Source organism: Bombus fervidus, chromosome 9 (assembly GCF_041682495.2).
Source record: "Bombus fervidus isolate BK054 chromosome 9, iyBomFerv1, whole genome shotgun sequence".
Lineage (NCBI taxonomy): Eukaryota > Metazoa > Arthropoda > Insecta > Hymenoptera > Apidae > Bombus > Bombus fervidus.
In genome coordinates, this window is record NC_091525.1 from 13787564 (window position 1) to 13808104 (window position 20541).

The 20541-nt window shown below is 40.6% G+C and overlaps 1 protein-coding gene across 6 annotated transcripts; it reads left to right on the forward strand.

Moving 5' to 3' along the window:
• The first annotated feature begins 1919 nt into the window (after positions 1 to 1919).
• On the forward strand, positions 1920 to 19966 carry LOC139990911 (uncharacterized). Of its 6 annotated transcripts, none has more exons than XM_072010541.1 (11): positions 1920 to 2348; positions 5819 to 6015; positions 6375 to 6477; positions 6685 to 6811; positions 15213 to 15402; positions 15981 to 16098; positions 16820 to 17076; positions 17619 to 17915; positions 18203 to 18409; positions 18839 to 18973; positions 19097 to 19966. In XM_072010541.1, the coding sequence occupies exons 3-11, from the start codon at positions 6383 to 6385 to the stop codon at positions 19234 to 19236; spliced, it is 1566 nt and encodes a 521-aa protein (XP_071866642.1). In that variant the 5' UTR covers positions 1920 to 2348; positions 5819 to 6015; positions 6375 to 6382; the 3' UTR covers positions 19237 to 19966. The 6 variants fall into 6 exon arrangements, with proteins under 6 accessions (XP_071866642.1, XP_071866641.1, XP_071866637.1 ...); XM_072010540.1 differs by having other exon boundaries at positions 1933 to 2348; positions 6378 to 6477; positions 18203 to 18421; XM_072010536.1 differs by having other exon boundaries at positions 1934 to 2623; positions 18203 to 18421.
• The last annotated feature ends 575 nt before the right edge of the window (positions 19967 to 20541 follow it).

The following is a 20541-nucleotide window of genomic DNA, read 5'->3' on the forward strand; positions in this document are numbered from 1 at the left end:
TAACGATGTGAAATCACATCGGTTTATCGTTTTATCCCATCGAATCTTAATGATATATAGCGTAAATTAAATAAACTCGTAACATTTAATTTTTTCGTAAAACATTTAATATTTCTTGACTCGGATTATTTTGTAATCGAGTCGCAAGCATGAAATGTCATAAATGTCGAGCGTGTAAAAGGCAACAGCGAATCTACGTATGTAATTATAATTATTAGCGATATCATTATACTCATAGCGGGTTAATTTAAACTGGAAATACCAGAATTTCTGTGTTGAATTTCTCTGCAAGTCGAGTTACCTGTCTCGTGCGCGATTCCATGCGAAACCATGACGCGCATTAATCGCTGTGGCTTGACCAGTCGTGTCGCGACACTGGTACCGTGCGATCGTTAAAAACATTTACATTAATTATCCTATTACGTCGCCGCTAGCAACCGGATATTTCATGAGAACTATCTTTAGACACGCAGTCTCTAGTCGTTTCGGTGCATCCGAAAGGTCGTTTGCTCGCGCCTCGAACATAAACCAACATTTTATCCTACGCTTTAACTTGACTTTTTCACGAATCGCTTTAAAGTCACCAGTACATGTGTACAGGGTGTCACAAAGTTCGCATACATATCTAACGACGTTTCGACAATGATAATCTGAACGGGTAGCGTTACACACACGGCATTATTATATACGTAGAATATTCTGTTTTCTTTAGTCTACCCGATATTCTTCGGAAAAAGGAGCATTTGAATACGATCTATTCGGACGACAGGTGTTGAGAAAATCGAGGTTCTACCAGAATTTCAATTTACAATTTGCTTTTACGGATGAATAGGAAGCACTGTTTCTAATTATTATTTTATCGCTAGTTCCTGCATTCTGATTAAATTCCAGCACTGCAGCTGCAACACGATTTTTCCTTAACGACCGTTAATTATTCCATTTCATCGGATGTTGTTCGTCGCGAAATTAAACGGCCAATGTTCGAGCTAACGAGGTCTGACTCCATTGCGTGTCGGGAGAGTAAAAGGGAGCGCGATGAATTGCTCTTCCAATCATCTCATTACGCGAGGTCTGCTTAGTTCTAGTCGCATCGAACCGGTCCAAGAACCCATCCTCCGTTTCATTTACGAGAATTTCGCTAAAACTTGCGACCTGCCGTCGGCCGCTGCTACGAATTTCGCGAATTCAAGAAACGCGGCTAACTTAGAAATAGTTCCGTATAATCGTGGCAGGCGAACGATCGAAAACAACGCAGCCGAGACCCTAAATTCTCTTTCTGATACCGACAGCTCCAATTGCTCGCGTATTAATCGCAGGCTTTCTGGCCAGTGTCGTCGATTGCTAGATTGCCGAGACACTTTACGAATTCTTCGATGACTTTCGACAAAGTACGTCCAAGTCCAAAGTATCTTACCATAGTTTAGTTGGATCTTGGTCTACTTTTTAAGACTTAAATTCTATAATTTCAAAAACTGGCTCGTCATATATGGTAAGACAACGTTATTTACAAAATGTGTAACTTGTACGTACCATAGGATGTTATTAAATAATATTAATGATATTTCGAGCGAAAGCTATCTCGTTTCTTTGACCAAACATCTCACACGCTCTTGACAAGCAATCAGAAAGTTTTCGTGGTCCTATTCACGCAACCTTCTCCGTAATGACAGTCGTTATCTTCGACACGAAAAATGCCTCGTTAAATCCAGACCTTGGTGCAAACGAACCTCTCGAATAGAATTACAGTGTTGTTGAAAAGTGACCGGACACTTCGTAACGTCCCTTGGCAGGCAATTTAAAGTCGTGATTTACTAATTATCAATTCGTCGTTGATTTACGCACTTTGGTCAAACTTCGCAACCGCAATATCCAGATACTTACGAACGATGGTGTACCTCCATCCAACGAATCCTCCTTCGTTCTTTTCGTTAAACATCGGCACCCTTTCGAAGGGAACGCTAAAAGCAGAGACACGAACGTAGGTCGTGAACTTCGTTACGCTTCGACGAAAGTTTCCCCGGACAGTGTCAATGTCTCTGGACAGGATATCCTCGGTGCTTCAGAGACTCGAGTGGCCGACCATCGCGCGTTCTCTGTCTTCCACGAGGAAAAAGGATCCAGAACACGAACACCGCCCCCTCTGGGATCTTCCGACCCCACCTTCTGACCGGTTGTATAGTCGTCGTTGTCGGTCGCTAGGGTCGGAGTTCATTGTGCCACAAGTACATTCCGAGTGCCAGCGACGCCAATTGCTCGTTACGTAGCCAGTTGTGAATCGGTCTGTGAAAGAGTCACCGACGTCTCCCAACGCCTTCGACCTCTTTACAAAGTCTCCAGGATACAACCTGGTGCGTCCTCCCTCGTTCTTTCGCTGCACGCTGCATATCGATTCTTAATCGGTTTATCATACGACAAGGAAGATTGTGCACGAGTTGTGATGTGACGAAGGATCAGACTGTCTTTACGTATGTTTTTCGCCTATCAAACATTTAGAATCGCTCTTCTCACCGGAGCTATGTCGAATTTTACGACGAGTTTCGTATCAATGCTTCGTCGGTGGAGTGCTCCTAGTACGAATTAAACTCCGGATGTTTATGCAAATTCATAGTTTTACGAACACTGTGTAAGTAGAGATACGTTTTACCCAGTAGATATTGTAAGCATGGGAGATGTAAATATAGAAAATATTTAGGTATAAAAGGCTTGCCTCGGATATTCTATGTATTCTAGCTTTTCTTAAATTCTTAGTTTCTATGGAACATTTACCGATACTAAACTTTTGATTAACAATATACAGTTGCCCGTGTAGTTTGTTGTCGATTGGAGTTTCGAATTGAAGTGCCTTCGTGGAATCGTTCCTTTGTGCTTGATAAATCGCGTTAACGGTTGATTCTCGTTTCACGGATGTAGATTCGTGGCGGAAACTATTAGATGGAAAGGAAGTTTCTCGACTCACCCTGAAAACTTGTGAGAGCTTTTCCAATTAATTCGTTCGCTCTAGCACCGCCTCGACTGTGTGAGATTTTAATTAACGCCGGTGAGCGCTTGATAAAAACTCCTGCACGATGAAAGACGAGCAACCGTTACATCATTAACCGATTTTTCGTCACACTGTCGAGTCCCACGTGCGATTGATTCAATGGATGTTCGCGTGTCCTATGCCCCGCCGATGGGGTGGGATTTCCCATGGGAAACCGTGTGATGTTAGATCGTGTAAGACCTCTTTGGAATTCTTTGAATCTCGTTCGAAATTACGTACTGAAGCGTGAAGAAGGTAGAACTCCCAAGGCGGCATAATTGTGGATTCTTTGATGAAAATTAACGCGACTGTGCATGGTGTAGAGCGAGGAATCGTTATTTTCCCATCGACCGTATACGGAAAGCCGTGAGAACGATTTCCATCGAGCAGACGCGTCGATAGCGTAATCTTAAAAAATGCACTGATTTTTCTAACGAACTTTACGAATTTATATCCTAATCTGTACAAGACCCTCGATATATCTCTAATATTAATCTAATATTAATTATGGCCGTTGTAAAACATAAATTTCGATCGCCGTATCGCCTCTACCAACGACAAAATACAATTCGAACCCGCGGGACGTAACACCATAAAATCGCATCGTGCAGCAGCGGTTGTCGCGGATCGTGCGACGCATTCTCTCTTTCGATCGCAACATGAAATTATTCCGCACGAAGAAAACGAATTGACTTGGGAGCACAGAGTTTAGTTTGCACGACTGTTTCGGGCAGTGATTCGCCACGCCTTCGATACGTTTCGCCAACGAATTCGTCGATCACGTAACGCGTGCCTCTGTACCTTCGGATTCGCGACGAATTCAAACGAAACATCGGAATAAAGTTATTCCACGTCGTCGGAGCAATTTACCGCGTATGCAGCGGGATAAGGACAACCGCTTTGAAATTTGCATTCCACGGTACGACGAACCGCGTTGTGCCTGTGTTCTCTGTTGTAACGACGATCCACTTTCTATGATTTTTATTGACGACCAGACGGAGAAATGGAAAGTCGTTGAAGTTAATCGCGCGGTTGTTGATGGCGATTGCAATATGCGCAAGATTGATGCATATGAAATGACGTTTCCTTTTTCGCATAAAACTTTTATGCGTGTATTATGCGTGTTATATAAAATATTTTGAAATATCATTGGCGCTATAGAAAAACACGACTGCCAGAATTATATTAGCGAAATTTGAACTTGGTAAAATATAAATTAGCAAGCAGAAAGAGAGAGAGTTCAAAAAGATATCGGTGGTGGTGTGTTAAAAATAGAATTTGGTCGATTATGACATATCCGTAAACGAACAAAATCGTAAGATTTCACCGCGCGAGATCTCATTTCCACTTGGACCAAACGGACTAATTGGCTCTGGGTAGTTTGAGTTTCTTCTTCAAAGCCAAGGTTGAGGATGTAACGGAGATAATCGGATAATTAAGATCTTTCGCGTTAATTCTCCACGCTGATCTGAAATCTAGATAGCTTCTCTACAAGCGAGATGATATCTCGTTTTCGGCTGAATCGTAAGCCTGCTGCTCGATTCGTTCGGCGATGCAATCGCCTTCTCTTTCGACGCGATGATACGTCAAGAGCGGCGTTAGGCAAAGTATCAGCGAGGAATTTCTCACGGCGGTGACAGCAGAACTAACATCGAAAATATTTCTCCTGCGATCTTCCTATCCGATGTTACAGCACTCGAGCGTGGAAAAAATGACAAGAGATTGAATTATAAACCACATGTGGCGACCGCCACGTTTCGAAGCCACCCAACCAAGAACGATAGAGCGTCAGTCGGTGACATTAGACGCGGTCGAAAGTGTAAGCTCGTCGCTTGTTGCGGTCTATGGCCACCATTATTGATTTCACGGTGTGTTCGTAACAGAAAACATACGTACAATTTGCGAGAATATTAGCCTTGGTATGGAAGATTCCGTGAACGAATCTTAAATCTACTCTTTAGTGCGAAATTCTTGTTTTTAAAACTATAATTGATTATCTTTTTATAATTGATATCTTTTATTACCAGTCCTCGTCGTCGAAAGTGTAATTAATTAAGCAAAATTAATTCCCGTGTTTCTTGTTTTTTCTGCGAATGTTATACCGTGTACGCGATACGTTGGTTATTTAAATTTCCTATCGGTGTTTGCCTAACTTTTACGCGTTATTTCGTTCGACCCTAAATGGCTTAAATATTTCGTCGGAGTCTCGTTATTTACGTAGAGGCGTATGTTTATCGAATACGTTACTCGGTTGATTACCGCCCAGTAAATCGGCCAATTGGAGCAACTTAACGTTTCCTGTCGAGAAGAACGTCCTTTGAAAGAGATCGTTCGTCCCTCTTACGTCAAATATGGGCGACGCAATTTCCGCTAGCAACGTCTGAACGCAACGCCGCGCCACGCCGTCTGTTTCTTTCCACTAGCCAATCTTCTATTTCCCATTCTCCGTCTCTCTATATAAGAATCCAATTTACTAAGCGAAAATACAGGATGTCCGATCGCAAGAACTTGAATCCGGTGACCTCTTTTCGTTACTTTTAAACGCTGAATTAATTCTTAGAATATCGTCCACGTTTTTCGGGACTCCTTGTATAATTTGCATTTTACGCAAAATGGGAAACGTAATTGGAAACTTATGGACGCTCGTCGAGCGTCTCCGTGGATATATGTAATTGGATCGATAGAAATTGCAAACAAGAGCAAGGAGTGTCGCGAAACGGTTTTCTCAGATCGTTAGAGACATCGACGCGCGTAACTTCTCTTCTTACCGATAGTAACGGGACACTTTTGCGTTTAAAGACCAGCCATTTACACCACTCGATACGTCGATCCATTTCCGGCGAAAGAATGACACGCAAGACGATGAATGCGCTATGTTCGTTCGATTTACGCCGACGTCCAGCCACCACCTCATATACCGACGAATCTTTCTGAAATGGCTAATTGAACGTTCACCTTGGTGTCCAGGCTTTCACTGCAGACGACTTTCGACAAAAGTGAGTACGGAAAACTGTCAAAATTTTGAATTCTGAAATTTTGAACTCTCTGCGGTCCGAGTTACATACGTCGAACGTTTTATCATTGTTGGTGCGTTTTACTTTTGCCAATACTTTGATTACATTCGAAGACCGTTCGTGATTTGCTTATAATTATAAAGATATATATTCAAGATCTAGATTTTTGCGACAACAAAATTTTATTTTCTATTGAATCGAATTTTTATTGAAAACGCTTGGCCTTATACGCAAGAATATTGCAAGAATATGCAACGAGATGTAATGCGGAATCGAGCACCATGTAGCGAAAGAATAACGACGGAATAGGCTGAGAATTGTAGCGGAGGGAAATTTGTTAGCAGTTGAAATGAGCGGTTCCAGGGTCTGGCAGTTGGTCCTGTTCCTGATTGTATCTTCTTCGAGGGTATTCTCAGCGGACAACGTGTGTTCGAGGATGGAAAAGTAAGTATAATGATATATAATGACGAATATGTTCGATAAACGAAACATTCCGAATGCGGAGGTTTAACACCTTCGTGGACGAGCCTTGACAGTAACCCAGAGTTCGTAATTTAACACGCGGTCACTGGGTCCCGTGACACGCTACCGGTGTTCTCCCGATAAGGAAATCACGCGATAGACAGATACTTGATTGATCAAACATTACAGCTATACGATCACTTCGATGGAAACGTACACGGAACCGGTTGTCGTGAACACGTTCACTTGGTGCCTGCAGATTCCACCCAGGTGTCCGAAGACACGAACAGAGACGAGGCAACGATACCGCGTGAAGGTAAGCAGATCTTTTTCCTTAAATTTTGTTTCGTTCGAATTTCTCCATAACCGCTGTACTGTTTTTAACTCGTCAGACATAGAGTGTTTCGTTGTACGTTTACCGATTTGTTCGTCTGTTTAACACCGTAAAACGCCATTCGAGAAAATGATTTCTAGCACTTGAGTTAAATAGAAAGTAATTAACTACGACCGATAAAATTGCTAATTTTATAAAAAATTGTAATCAAGCGCGTGCCACTTAATTAGAAACATCCGTAGTCTGTTAATATGAGTAACACCTTTTGATAAACGTCGAGAAAAAATTGCAAGTTTCGTCAGTTCGTATCTCGCCGGAAACTCTTACGAAAAGACATTCCTCCTACGTTCGAGCACGAGGAGAGGAAAGACCAGAATGACCCGAGAAATTTGCAATAAATCCACCAACGAGTATGTAATGTTGCCCGTTACACGCAGCAATAAAAGCACAGTGGCAAAAGTCTTCTTCCGCCTCTGTCGTTTCGATCGCTCTCTCGCTCTCACGGTGGATAAGACCGTGCGAGTTAATTACAGGGAAAGCGAGTGTCTTGTAATGTCTAATGAAACGTCTGAAAATGGTATTGTGGGCGCAAGAATCGAAAGATGTGTCTGGACCGAACCTCTTGTGTCGTTCGAGTTGCGTGAAAAGAGTAACTTGCCATTGCAGACGGAAATAAGAAAGAATTTGCATATTGGCGGCGGGATAACGAATCGCAGCGAAACGCGAGCAACGTTCTTCCGATGCGTTTTCACGCGATCGACCAAAGCACGAAGAAAATTTCCCGTAAGGTATTCTGTAAGAAACGTTCACCGACGTTCGGTTTTCCAAGTAGCGCTTAGAACGTGAAATATATCGTTTCGAGTATCGTTACGTAGGTATAGCGTTCGTTTAACCGAGTCGTTTAACCGCTTCCTGTTTAACGATTGAAACATACACCGACGAGCTAACGTGGAAATTAGAAACCGTTAACGAACGTGTAGTGTTGCGTGCGATTTATTAAAATACATCGCAGGATTTTTATACGCGAAGAGTTGCAAGAAAGAACGCGCAGTTGCACAACCAGTAAAACAGTTCCACGCTTCTTATCTCTTACAATGAAAGACGTTAATTACCGTTAAAGTAAAAAGTTTCTAAAATTAGTGCTATCCAACTTCGATCTTGCGAAAATGATATCGTTTTCCTTATTTCTCCGTGGGACGTAGCGATCGTCGAAGAATCAGGTATTTCTCTGGCGTAATTAACATCGTGTTATGTCTTCGCGCTATTTTACATTCACACCTCGTGTTCTACCGTGCGGTTTATTCCTTCCTTCCTTCCTTCCTTCTTTCGTTTATTTGAATCGTTTCCTTTGCTTCTTTAAATCTATTTTCTCCTTTCTTAATCGAATAACAGTTTATGGCAGTGTACGAGTCTTGGAAGGTAAATTATCAACCGCATCTTTTCATCCTCGCGTCTCGTTGTACGATCTTGCCATAGGTAGCGATGTATTTTTACGAATCACTAAAATCGACTCAGAGAGTGAAACAATTTAGATCTTACCAATTTACTTGCATTTATAAAAAATATGAGTTTATCCTTTTCAATTCACAGTGATCGTCGACTGATTTGACATTATTAAAGGAATTGAGTAGAAAGTGTATCAGCGTTACGTTAAGTGGAACGATCCGATGGATTTTGCAACACGTGACACGCGTCCACGTTGGGATCCGAACAAAAAGACACCGGTCGTGATTACTCGTACAATTTTTTGCGGATAAAGTGCCATTCCTGGCCATTTTACACCATACTCGCCATACTCCGCTCGATAATTACCATATACCAGCAAACTAATCACCATCGAGCCACGATTGATCAATTAGACTGTGATCCACGCGGTGTTTCCTATTTATCTCGCAATGGATCAAGATTCCGACAATGATTTCGGTAGCCAGCTAATATAATCCTCGATCGAAACCCGTTACACGATCTTACGCAACGATTTGCGTCCACATGTGGAGCAACTGCTGCCGGAAGAAAGTGAGCGCGGTGGTTAATGCAAATGTGGTCGAACCGTAGAAAAAAAAGCGCCTCTCTGTTTCTCTGCGTCAATAGGAGATGTATATTTGCTGAAAGAGATACTCTGAGAACATAAATTAACTCTGCTGCGTTCTTCTTGCCATTTTCTTCTCCAGCCAGTGTATTTTCTCTTTCCTTTCCTTTTACTTTTCTTCGTTAAAAAGATTCTTAAGTTCGAAGAAAACATGAAAGAATTTTTGTTTCAATTTTATACCAACTAAAATCGTATTTAAAGTAGGGCGGTACATCGATATGATCGTAAAAAGGGAAGACCGTATGCTATTGTCAAGTTTCTCGGTACACAATTCATTTCATCGATTTATTTACTGCTAATTATTAATTCGTCTTTAATTTGCTATATCAGTGCGCTATCGCCACGGATCTACCGAAGTGAAATTATTTTTTCGACCATGACCAATTTTACGATCTCACGATATCTCTTCTACCAACAGTACCTACAACGAAATGGTCCGACAGCGTAACTCTTTCGCAAGGAAACGTCGGTGTTCCGATTGTTTCCAATCGATGTCGAATAAACTTGGACACACGGTACCCTTCTAACTTACGTCCGAAACTTTCTCCAAAGAGAATCGAAAGACACGAATCAGGGGGTAACTTCTCGATCGGATCGAGCACCGAGCAACTGTTTCGAGCTCGGCTCGTGCGTGTACGCGCAGTTAGCCGATGATCGAGATAACAAATTTCCGGAAGAGAAAAGGGGCCTCGTCTAAATTCCTCGCTTTCGCAATCGACCAAGCGCATTAAACTCAAGAACAGCTGCTCCGGAATGGAAAATCGTGAAGAACACGCGCCCACGAGAACACTTTCGTACAGCGGATTTCACGCGTAGGTGTACGTAGTTGTTCAACTTTTTTTGTCCGATAAACAGATCGCTGCGACGCCTTGATATCCAACCCACTCTTTCGAATCGTTGTTCTATATTTGTCGCTGGTGTTATTCAATTCTCGATCTAAATGCAGCTCCGGAGAAATCTTCGTAGTGGAGTTGTTTTAAGTAGAATAACAGAGGAGAGTGATCGAAACGCTTAAGAATATTCTCGTCGAATCAAAACGAAGATCGATTACAGCCTCGTTCTCAAACCAATACAAAACCAAGAAGAAAATGGCAGTTTTTATAGAACTTGTATCGAAAACGGAAGAAAAGATGTCATTTTTATAGAACGTCCATAGAAACGCGAAACGTGTACAGTAGCGTAAACGAGAGACACGCAGTCGCGGTGCGATGCCAACAATGAGAGCGTATCCCCATGAGAAAAAGATGAAGCATCGAACGTTCGGTGTATATAGCACGTTACCCAAGTCTCTCACGGCTAGAGTAGCGTTTAATATTTATTACGTAGGAACATCGAGCGGCGTTTTGCTCCGTACTACACGAACGGTTGCATAACAGAAGCGTAGAGAAAGATACAGCGGCTCTAAGAATTATTAGGTTGAGTCGTAGGCTCGTTCACAGTTTGCTAAATAAATGCGATGAAACGTAATCCGATCGAGGAGCAACGTATCCGTCGAGATTATTAGATGTATGTGAATACAAAGGAACGCGTGGATAAATTGTAAGGTAGAAAATTTATATTTTAAATGCTGAAATGTAAATACAAAGTTGGGAATATAATACGAGCTGATCCAAATCCGCACGCTGGCAGTGAAACGCTATGACTGAAAACCCTGAAGCCAACGTCGCCTGTGTACAGTTTATGGTTTGCCCTCGACGCGGTCTTTTGTCTATGCGCTGTCGATGGCTTCGGTGCTTGAGAAAATTAAAAGACCAGACGTAGAGTTTTCTTAGAAGCGACGACCACTTCAACAGTATCGATAAATACGTTGTATTTTTTGGAAATCTGTTTAGGGAGAAGCTTTTGAATACATATGTTAAAAGAGGTTGTAAGCGAGACAGCTGTGAGTAACAAATCCATTTCAAAAATTGTTCGTTTCTAGATTTGATAATCCTTGTGAATCAAAGATAACGAAAGAAATTGAAAACCTTGTGAAAGTAGGTATCGAGTGCGATCGATCAAATTCATTTGGTTGAATATACGATGATTAAAATTTTATTCAGGAGGAAATACTTGACATGTATCGAGTTAATAGTAGCATTTAACAATGACGATAGGAAGAAATAAAGTAAGAAGAAAGAGCGCCGAGTTTAGCATTGAAACACGCGGATATTAATCGGAATGATAGCAATTAGGTAACCTCGGAGATAGTAGCAATGGGAAGCATTGGTAAGACAATGCGGGTAGGCCTTGAACGCGTTTCAAAGTAGATCTAGACGTTCGTAAACGGCGTGTTATGATACGAGTGACGTGTAAATATATAACAAGAAACTTTAGTAGCTTTTTTCGAAAGTGACTAGGATGTCCTAGAAAAATGGAGCGATGTAAAGGATCGGATGTGAACACGAGGTTCGAAAGGAAGGGGAGAAACGCGAGACAGCATTGGTGCAAAGAAAACGGACACGAAGCTGACGTTCGACATCCCGAGGTCGTTTGATGTTTTCTGACGAACGGCAAAGCAAAGAAAAGAAAACAGCGATACCGTTAATTACACAATTTTTAAACCATTACGTGATACGTTTGTTAGTTGGAATTTAAATCTGCTTCTTACGGAGCGTTTACAATTGCTAGGCATCGAATTAGGATCGCGTCTATCGTAATTGAAAAATTCACTGTTCTAACTACGACATGTCATATAGAGGAAGACAAAAGTATGGTTCGTTATATAAGGAAAAAGAAAAATATATTTTCTATATTATTAAACGAGATACGTAGACAATCGGGTATAGTCATCGATTATTTCATAGCCAGACAATTCGCTCAACTTCAGTGCCAGTGAAAATATCTAGAGTTTAATTAAACCACCTGTAAATACTAAATGAATTATCCGATTTACAAAATGCCGATGACAAAAATTCGGAATGTTTAACGTAACAGTGACAACGGGAAACGTATAAGATCGTAGAAAATAGTCGAAAGCAATTATTTGGTAGGATTATAAAGAAGAAGAGACAGGTGTTACGTAAACAGATCCGTCCGTGCTACTTTCTGTTACAACTACCACATCGTAAATATTGTCACAATTACCGTGTCGTGATTATTAATCACGCTAATTCTATCTTGTCGTAATTAATTCTTTCCATCGATCGAACCTGTCAACTTGTTGCGCAACACAATTAAGCAAAACGTTTCTATATGTTGTCCGCTGTAAAGAAGAAAACATACGCAAAACCCTCGATTAACTAATTCACGCGGTATAATTTAATAATATATGTCTTACATGGTGGGATACAGTAAAACGTTAATAGAATTTCTCAGGATTTGGATTATGCGCGCAGGATATTACTTTAAATGATATTAAAGGAAATACAGTCAATGACAAAAGTATTCTGTCGATTAAATATTTCATATTCTGTTTCTAAAATGTGCAATTCAGAGGCTTTAAAAGCAGAGAATGAAACAAGTCGCGTGACTTTAGTTTTACGACACACGATACGCGTATTCGTAAAATCATATAAATACTTTTGCGAGCCATTAATTGATAGCTACCAAATTACAAGAAAGTAAGACAAGTGAATAATATTGTGATATAAACCGAATTAAGAAGGATCTTTATAACCGATAGAAAGACCGGGTCCAAGCTTAATGCAAGCATCGAATCGAATACTTTTGTAAATCGCTGTACAGAGAAACTTAAGAGGCCTGGAACGCCTGCTTACGGTTTTTGCGACTAGCTTCGTGAAAAGACACGAATTAGAAGGAACGAGACACGCGATATCTTAGCAAGTACGTAAAACTTTCAAGAAAGACGGAAATCGCGCAACGAGGATTACGTGCATTGACTTTATGCATGAGATCGACTCGTACGAATGATCTATGTCGGTCTATGAAAACCGACTGATTATTTATCGATTCGTGGAATTGCCGGATTAAATCTATTCCGTTCGTTGAAACGCCGAGCCACGATCTGGACCGAGTATTTACGTGTAACGAACTTTGATCGATGTCGAAAGACTCATCGGAATCGTAAAATGACGTCGTTAATTGACACATTAAGAACTGTTTCCTGGTAGAATTTCAAATTACACATTTTACCGTAATAGCGTGACTTCATTAACGTCCAGTATATCTTTCTGACTTTATCATTAGTTATTTATTATTCGATCGAGGATGACTACTGATCGCTTCTTACGACCAATACTTGATTCGATCTTCCCGACTCTATCTAGTCTCGTCGAAACGAAACTCGTTTCGGATGTGCATAATGCTATAATAATCAGGTTACGGACGATTATGCAGATTCCGGTTTTCATAAATACGACTAAAAGAAATGGAACTCAAACAAGAACTCGTTTCGTTCGATGAATATTATACAATTTAAATATTTTGCATATTTTTTAATTCACAAGCTACGCTTCGTAAGAGTAAAACTATCCTAAAATTTGCAATCTTAATACGTCGTGGTTAACGTAACAAAAAATGACATGTTTCGAAACATATTAGGAAACGATATTTCCTAAAATACGAAGATTCGATGCAGGACGAACGGTAAACGTTATCGAGTTTTCCTCCACTTATTAACGCGCAATAAACGACGTTAAGAAGCTGTAAAACGTTCATTCGCGTAACGAATCTCTAGTTCGAACAAACAGATACTAATTACAACATTGTATCGAATCGATGGCGTCATTTATGGACATTAATCGACTTTATCTTTCACAACGATCTGCAAAACCATCGATAGTTTCATTGAATGCGAATCGCGTGAATTCCCTCCCGGAAGAAATGTAATAAGCATAAATTGACTTTGAACGATAACGTTTGACACGCAAAAATATCAAACGAGCAATCTACCGCTTCGTTGCTTCATCGATGCTTGGACGAGAAGCGATGTTTTCTTCGTTTGCCAATGAACATACCGATTAAAAGATACACTGACATTTGAAACTGGTCGATCGACCAGTCTGACCAGTCGCATATAAATCGTGAGCACTTAACGAAGAAAGGAAATTTGGCTATTAAAATTGACGGGCATGTAACAAAAACGATCTTGGTCCACGTTTGACTTTCTCTACTGCTCTAATAATAAATTAAATAATTGTTCGTTAAAAAATATAATTAAGGTTCGATACATCTCCATCTTTCTTACACAAATTATGCGTTTCTGTAATTGTATCTCGCGAAAATATTTCCATACGTTTACCATAGAAGACTTTTATACGTTGAATTAATAAAAATAAATTAATTAATTATATACGTTAAATTAAACATTTTGACGCGTTAACACCGCAATGTGACACGACTATCGTGAGTATATTGGTCAAATTTGAAACCAATCGGAAAATATATATAGAAATTAGAAGATATACCACGCTACCACGTTAGTCCCTTCGATTATTTCGTATTAAGATAATTCTTCTTGACTATCGAGTGACGTAAAAGTCAAAAATGTAAGAAAAATGGAAAAAGTCTGCAAACGAAGTATTGGTGGAAATTAGTTTCATGCTCGGGACTATTACTTTCATTCGTCGGTATAGCAAAATAAGAAGGAAAGGTAAAGAGAAAGAGAAGCGTGTAATTTAGAGACGTGGACTTTGCTTTTCTCGCGCGTATCCACTTACAATGTATTACGAACGAAACCTATACACGCTTGCACGCGCCAACATTTTCCTCTTGCCTTTGTTCCGCGATTGCTCTGCTTTCCTTATCGACGATTGGGATCTCGTTTCAGGCACTGGCTGGGAAAAATGGGATCTTTTCCAAAGATCCAGTAGCCACGTTGCCAGAACAGCTTCGTTCGATGGCTTAGGCGGCCTGGTTTTTGTTCTTTTATCGTTTTTCCAACTACGGTATCATTCGGAGCTAGACGTTTATTCAATCTACTATTCTATTACTCGGTTTGAATAAATCGCATGTTTATCTGCAGTAGCAATTAGGAAAACCGAAGCAGATTCTCCCAATATAAGATAATGTCACGATAAGTTAAAGTATCCCAATTAAAGAAACTGTCGTATTCGTAAAGTTTCTACCGCTTTCAACTTTGTTAAAAGACTTTGGCGGACGACTACATGCCATTATATTTATATAACGATGTATCGCGTATGTTCCAACAAGTATTAAGATTAACGAACTGTTTGTAACCTGATTTCTTATCGCTCGCGCTTCGCCATTCTAATGGAAAAATCGATAACTAATAACTGTTATAAGCGAATTACTCGGCGATGGAATAATAGCGCAATAACAAAGTAAACATAAAATATGTCGTTTTTTAAGTCATGTAGCCTTATAGATGGTTAACAAAGATTTTGTTCGCAGACTGAGTCAAAGACCAGGATTATAAAGGAATGCTGCGAAGGATACAAAACGATCTCGTCGAACAACGAGGAGGCATCGCCTTCGGGCATCAAATGCGTGCCTGTTTGTGAAAAATGCCCGTCGGGAATTTGTACCTCGCCAAATCGGTGCCACTGTATTCCCGGCTATGAGGATGACAACTGCGATACCGGTGAATCTATTTTGCTCCTCTGTCTATATATTTGGTATATCGTGTATCGATCAGAAATTAAAGATGTTGAAACATTCCTTCGCTTAAAAAAAGAAAAAAATGGAGAAAAATCGTACGTGTCGCGAGCCCTTCGATCGCGATCGCGTATTTCTTGTTAACACGGACAAGCGGTCGCTTCGCGGAACTCGAAATGAACAAACTACGAAAGTCCGCAATAGGGCGGATATATTTCACGCTCGATGAAACAGGCCGACCTTCCGTAGTCGTAAGAACGCGTGCGAGCAGCGAATAATTTTCACCTAGCCGTTGTTACGATTCTGAAATCGGTGATTCGATACTCGGCCGTGTTCTCCCCGCTCTCTTTCGCGTCCTGCACGCGTCAAGGTATCGCTTACTCGAGAAAACGTAAAAGTAACGACCAGGTGGTTGATTCATTCGTCGCACATTACATTACGTTGTACATCGTTCATTAGTTGGAGCTAATCGGGAGAAAATGTAGGAAAAAATGCGCAAACTTCGCAGTTTAATCGATAATTACATCACGATTCGCGAGAGAATCCGCTCTGTTTTATTCGCAGTATGTCCGCCGGGAACGTGGGGCTTGGAGTGCAAAGAGAAATGCAACTGTACCGAGAATGTACCTTGCAATCCCGTAAATGGACACTGTGTTTGCCCGCCAGGATTACGTGCAGAAATGTAAGATCATCTATAAATATACATACGTCATCGCTTTGTTAGAACAGTGACAGCGTTCGAAAGTCGTTGATTTTGAATTACGCTAAAATCTGCCACGTTCAAATAGAGAGGCAGAAATTTTCGAACAATGGAACTTTCCCATGATATTTTATTTCTTCAAATAGAGATGGAGGAGATTCTTGTGCCCACTAAATTGCATACATTTTCGGCGCGAGGAGTTACATCCTCGTCGATCCTTTCGCCTCGATCTATACGAAAATGTATTTCTGGTAATCGTGTCACTCTTCTAGCAAACATTAGACGACGGAAAAATTTGCCCGTGTGAAATACGTGATCGATGATAGAGCACAGACTGACGGTGGAATGTAATCTGGGTTAAAGGAACAACGTTGCTTAGTTAGATAACGATTCCTCTCGATAATTGGCGTTGTTACAGTTACTGCACGCTTCGTGTAACGATCGCGCGATTAATAAGAACTAAAATAGATTCTTGAAAGAATAGCGACGTTAAAAAGCGAAGAAGAAAAAAGATTATGATTCATGGTGACTAGATTGACTCAACAAGTTCTATCGATTTCTACGCGTCGTGTTTATCGTAGAATTACACGAACACGCTGTACAACCTGTTGATTGAAACACAGCCTAATAAGTGCTCCAATAATGCATACCGTGACACACGCTCGCTTCGCGTGGCATACGTAATCGCGGTTTTCACCTCCAGGTGCAATGAGCCGTGTCCGAACGGTCGCTGGGGACCTGGATGCGCGTTTCTATGCGACTGCAAGGATTCGATCGACGAATGTCATCCAGAAACAGGTCGATGCGTTCACGATGATCTGGATAACACGGTCTCCGTGGAGAACAGCAGCTATTCCCGAAACGCGGACGAGGGAAACAGCGTTACCGTCAATTTCACGATCGTTCAACTCGATAGAGAGACTTCGCGAATTTTGGAAACGGCAGAAACTACCACGAAAGGTAATAAACGACGGTTTATGCGTTTACGGAGAAGTTACAGCTGCAAGAAAGCACGAAACACATACGCACATATATATGTTACTTTTAAAATAAAAGTATGCCGCTGTTTACAGAAACGTTACAGAACTATTCGTGGTATAGTAGCAAATATATTGACGCAAGAATATTGTAAGAATGATATACAGTTAATCGATGTATGATATAAGAATTAATTATCAAAATATTTAAAGATGATATTTAGTCAAGAAATCGTTTTACTTACTAATTTATATACATATATATACGTATATACGAATATGGTATACGCGTTCTCCGTGCATTTTTGTACCTCGAAATTTATCAAAACATTTCGCAGTCTGATAGTCGATAAGACGACGCGTTAGATATTTATTTACGTGATGCAACCGTTAGTGGAAAGTCGCGATCCTAAATACACAGCACGTCGAGCAAATATCTTGGCTTTAAATAAGAGGAGATCGATGGCAAATAGATTTATGTAATTTATGTAATGATCGTTGTTCCATTTGACGAATCGTTGGAAGATATGCACGAAATACTTGCCACGACGGATAATCCTAGTAAAACAACGAGCCTGGAAACTACCAACGTCTCGACTACGGATGAGAAGAAAATTAGGGCACAAGCTCCCGACGACGGAAACTCGAGCACCGCCAAGCCTGTCGTCGTTTGGGTTTCCGTACCGGAACGGAGGGGCAACCTGGACAGGGATCGAGGGAAATTCGCGATGAAAAACTCGTTTGCGAGACACGTCGATGATAACATCGATCTGCAGGACATCGGTCCGCCTAAAATCGATTACGTCAAAAATATACATAAAGGTAATATACATCAGGATTTTAAGTGGAATCTCATATTTTTCGATAAATTAGTCGACGCAGCTCGCCATTCTGTACGAGAACATATCGAATAATTTATGTCAAACACTCGTTAGTGTGAGATATGTTTTAATTTCGAATATTAAATGCCAACCACAAGTGCGATCACTATATAATTCTCAAGACTTTCGTCTGGTATCGAAGCTCGCTGTATTTTATTAATCGTCATTATGAAGAATATAAATTTACGCAAATATTCGCAGTCTAATAGTAATAATAACTTCGAACAGACGTTCAACCGGCCCCAATTTCCATGGACATCGCTCTAATCGTGATAGCATCGATCGTATCGCTGGGTCTGACCTCGGTAACAGTGGTGATGGTTCTCCACATGCGTTCGAAGCTATTGGAAGCAACAAGAATCTCGATCTACGAAGAAGGGAAAACGAAGAACCAAGAAAATTCGAGCGCAACGAAAATCTCATCGATAGTCACCGGTACTCTTCCCCGTGAGTGCTACGCTTTTCGAAAAATCCTGCGTTTTCATATCTGGATTAAGTCTACGTGTCCTTGACCTCGATTTCGTCCACGTAATTTTAACTCGATGACCATCTTGAAGCACTCTTCGAGCGTGGTTTATTCGAGGAGAATTAAAACGGTATCCGGTAACGCGTTTTCCCTTTTTCTCCAAGGCCACTGCGTTCGATTCCTCGCTCATGGTGCTGTAACATACGCTGTTACTTCGATGGTCGAAAAAATCAAGTTTTATAAAAGTAAAGACCGTAAGACTAAAGGGTGAATCGAGTATAATATTTAGCTTCTTTTTCATTCGTCTTCCGGGAAACAAATTTACTCGATAAACAAACTTCTACTTAAATTAAAAGCTATTTAACCATAGACATGTTCCATGTATGATTCTATCGTAGAAACTCCAATACGCCTGGTACCACTGTTTGCTCCCGAGTCTATAGCGATGCCATCGATGACTAACGACGATCTCACGAGCAACTATGCCAATGGAGCTGCCACGATCGGTCTTCGTATATCTGGCAATTTACACGGTGAGCATATACAGACTTCTTTCTACGAAGATTTATTCGCCATTCCTTCTCCAGAATCTATTATTCATCCTATTACTATTTCCTTTATTTCATAATTCTTTGTTTTTATTTCACATTTCCTAGGTCTTCTGCAAGAGGATCATTACGATCGACCATCAGCGACGCGGATTCACCTCCAAAGCGACTTCGACTCGAACACGGAGCACGTTTACGACGAAATTCCTCTGCAATCGAGTCCCTTGAATTTCCGCAAAAACACGTGATTGGAAAATAACGTCGAATTAGAAGAAAACACAACGCTTTGGATAGAAAACCGTAGCTAGAAATCACTCTGATGCGTGAAAGAGTAAAGAAGAAATTTACTAGGGATCGAATAGCTCAATTAGTGACACGTTTAATCAAAAAAAAAATCTCTATTCGTAGAAACAAGACGAAAGAATGCGAATTGAATTGAAAGCGTAATGAACGCGCGATCTAAAGTAGAACTAACAATAGGCCGCGCTCTGAATAAAAAATGTCTGGATAAGAATTTCTCTATTATTCCGAATATCAAAGAAGAAATCTATGAACAACCGGTAGTTCGACTAGCGTCGCATTTAGTTAGAAAAATTCTTAAATATTTGAGGAACGAAAAGGGAAAGAAAGTGAATAAAGTGTCAGGGACGTTTATGTGCGGTTGTTTAAGAGTCACGCTCACGTGCGATTCCGGAGGCGGATGTGAGCTAGCCAGCGCGTCTACGGGACGAAGAAAAATCCAACTGGACTGGTTTCCGACCTTACGCAGCCTCGTCTGAACGTGAGCAAGGCTGAACGTGATCGCGATCGGTTCTCGATCAGGCAGAAAACCGTTCGTGGCACCGATTAAATTATTCGCTACGGGGCGTGTACGCACAAGGAGACTTTTCCTCAAACTCGTTCGCGTCAATCGGCGACCATCGAAAACCCTTTGAACGCGTTTACGTCAGCCACCAACGCACATGCACGCAATTCGATTAATCTAAACGTCACAAGGGGAAATTCTACGTTAAATGATTTGCTTTTAAATAACTTTTAAGCGAAACGATATATCTTGTAACATAACATGTAACATATCGTGCGGATTGCAACGTTTTTATATTTATTATACGAACGATTAAGTATATTTATTGTATGAGATTTTCTCGTTTTCTTGTTTCGTATAATAAATAGAAAAACAGGAGAAATCTATATTGCAACGTGTAAGAGATATGCATATTATCTATGCCGCGTAAATGTAACTTAGAAAATAAGGAAACGTAAAATATTCGCGCGCGTCAGAACTGATCCAACTTTTGCCATTGAAGGCTTTAAAATGTACCAAGTAATTTAACCCGCGTTTCTCGAGGATATGTTATCGATTTAGACGAAACGAACATTATCGTAGATGTAGATAGATGTCTTGTAAGTGTTAAAGCCAAGCGTAAATGTAACTTAGAAAATAAGAAAACGTAAAATATCCGCGCGCGTCAGAACTGATCCAACTTTTGCCATTGGAGGCTTTAAAATGTACCAAGTAATTTAACCCGCGTTTTTCGAGGATATGTTATCGA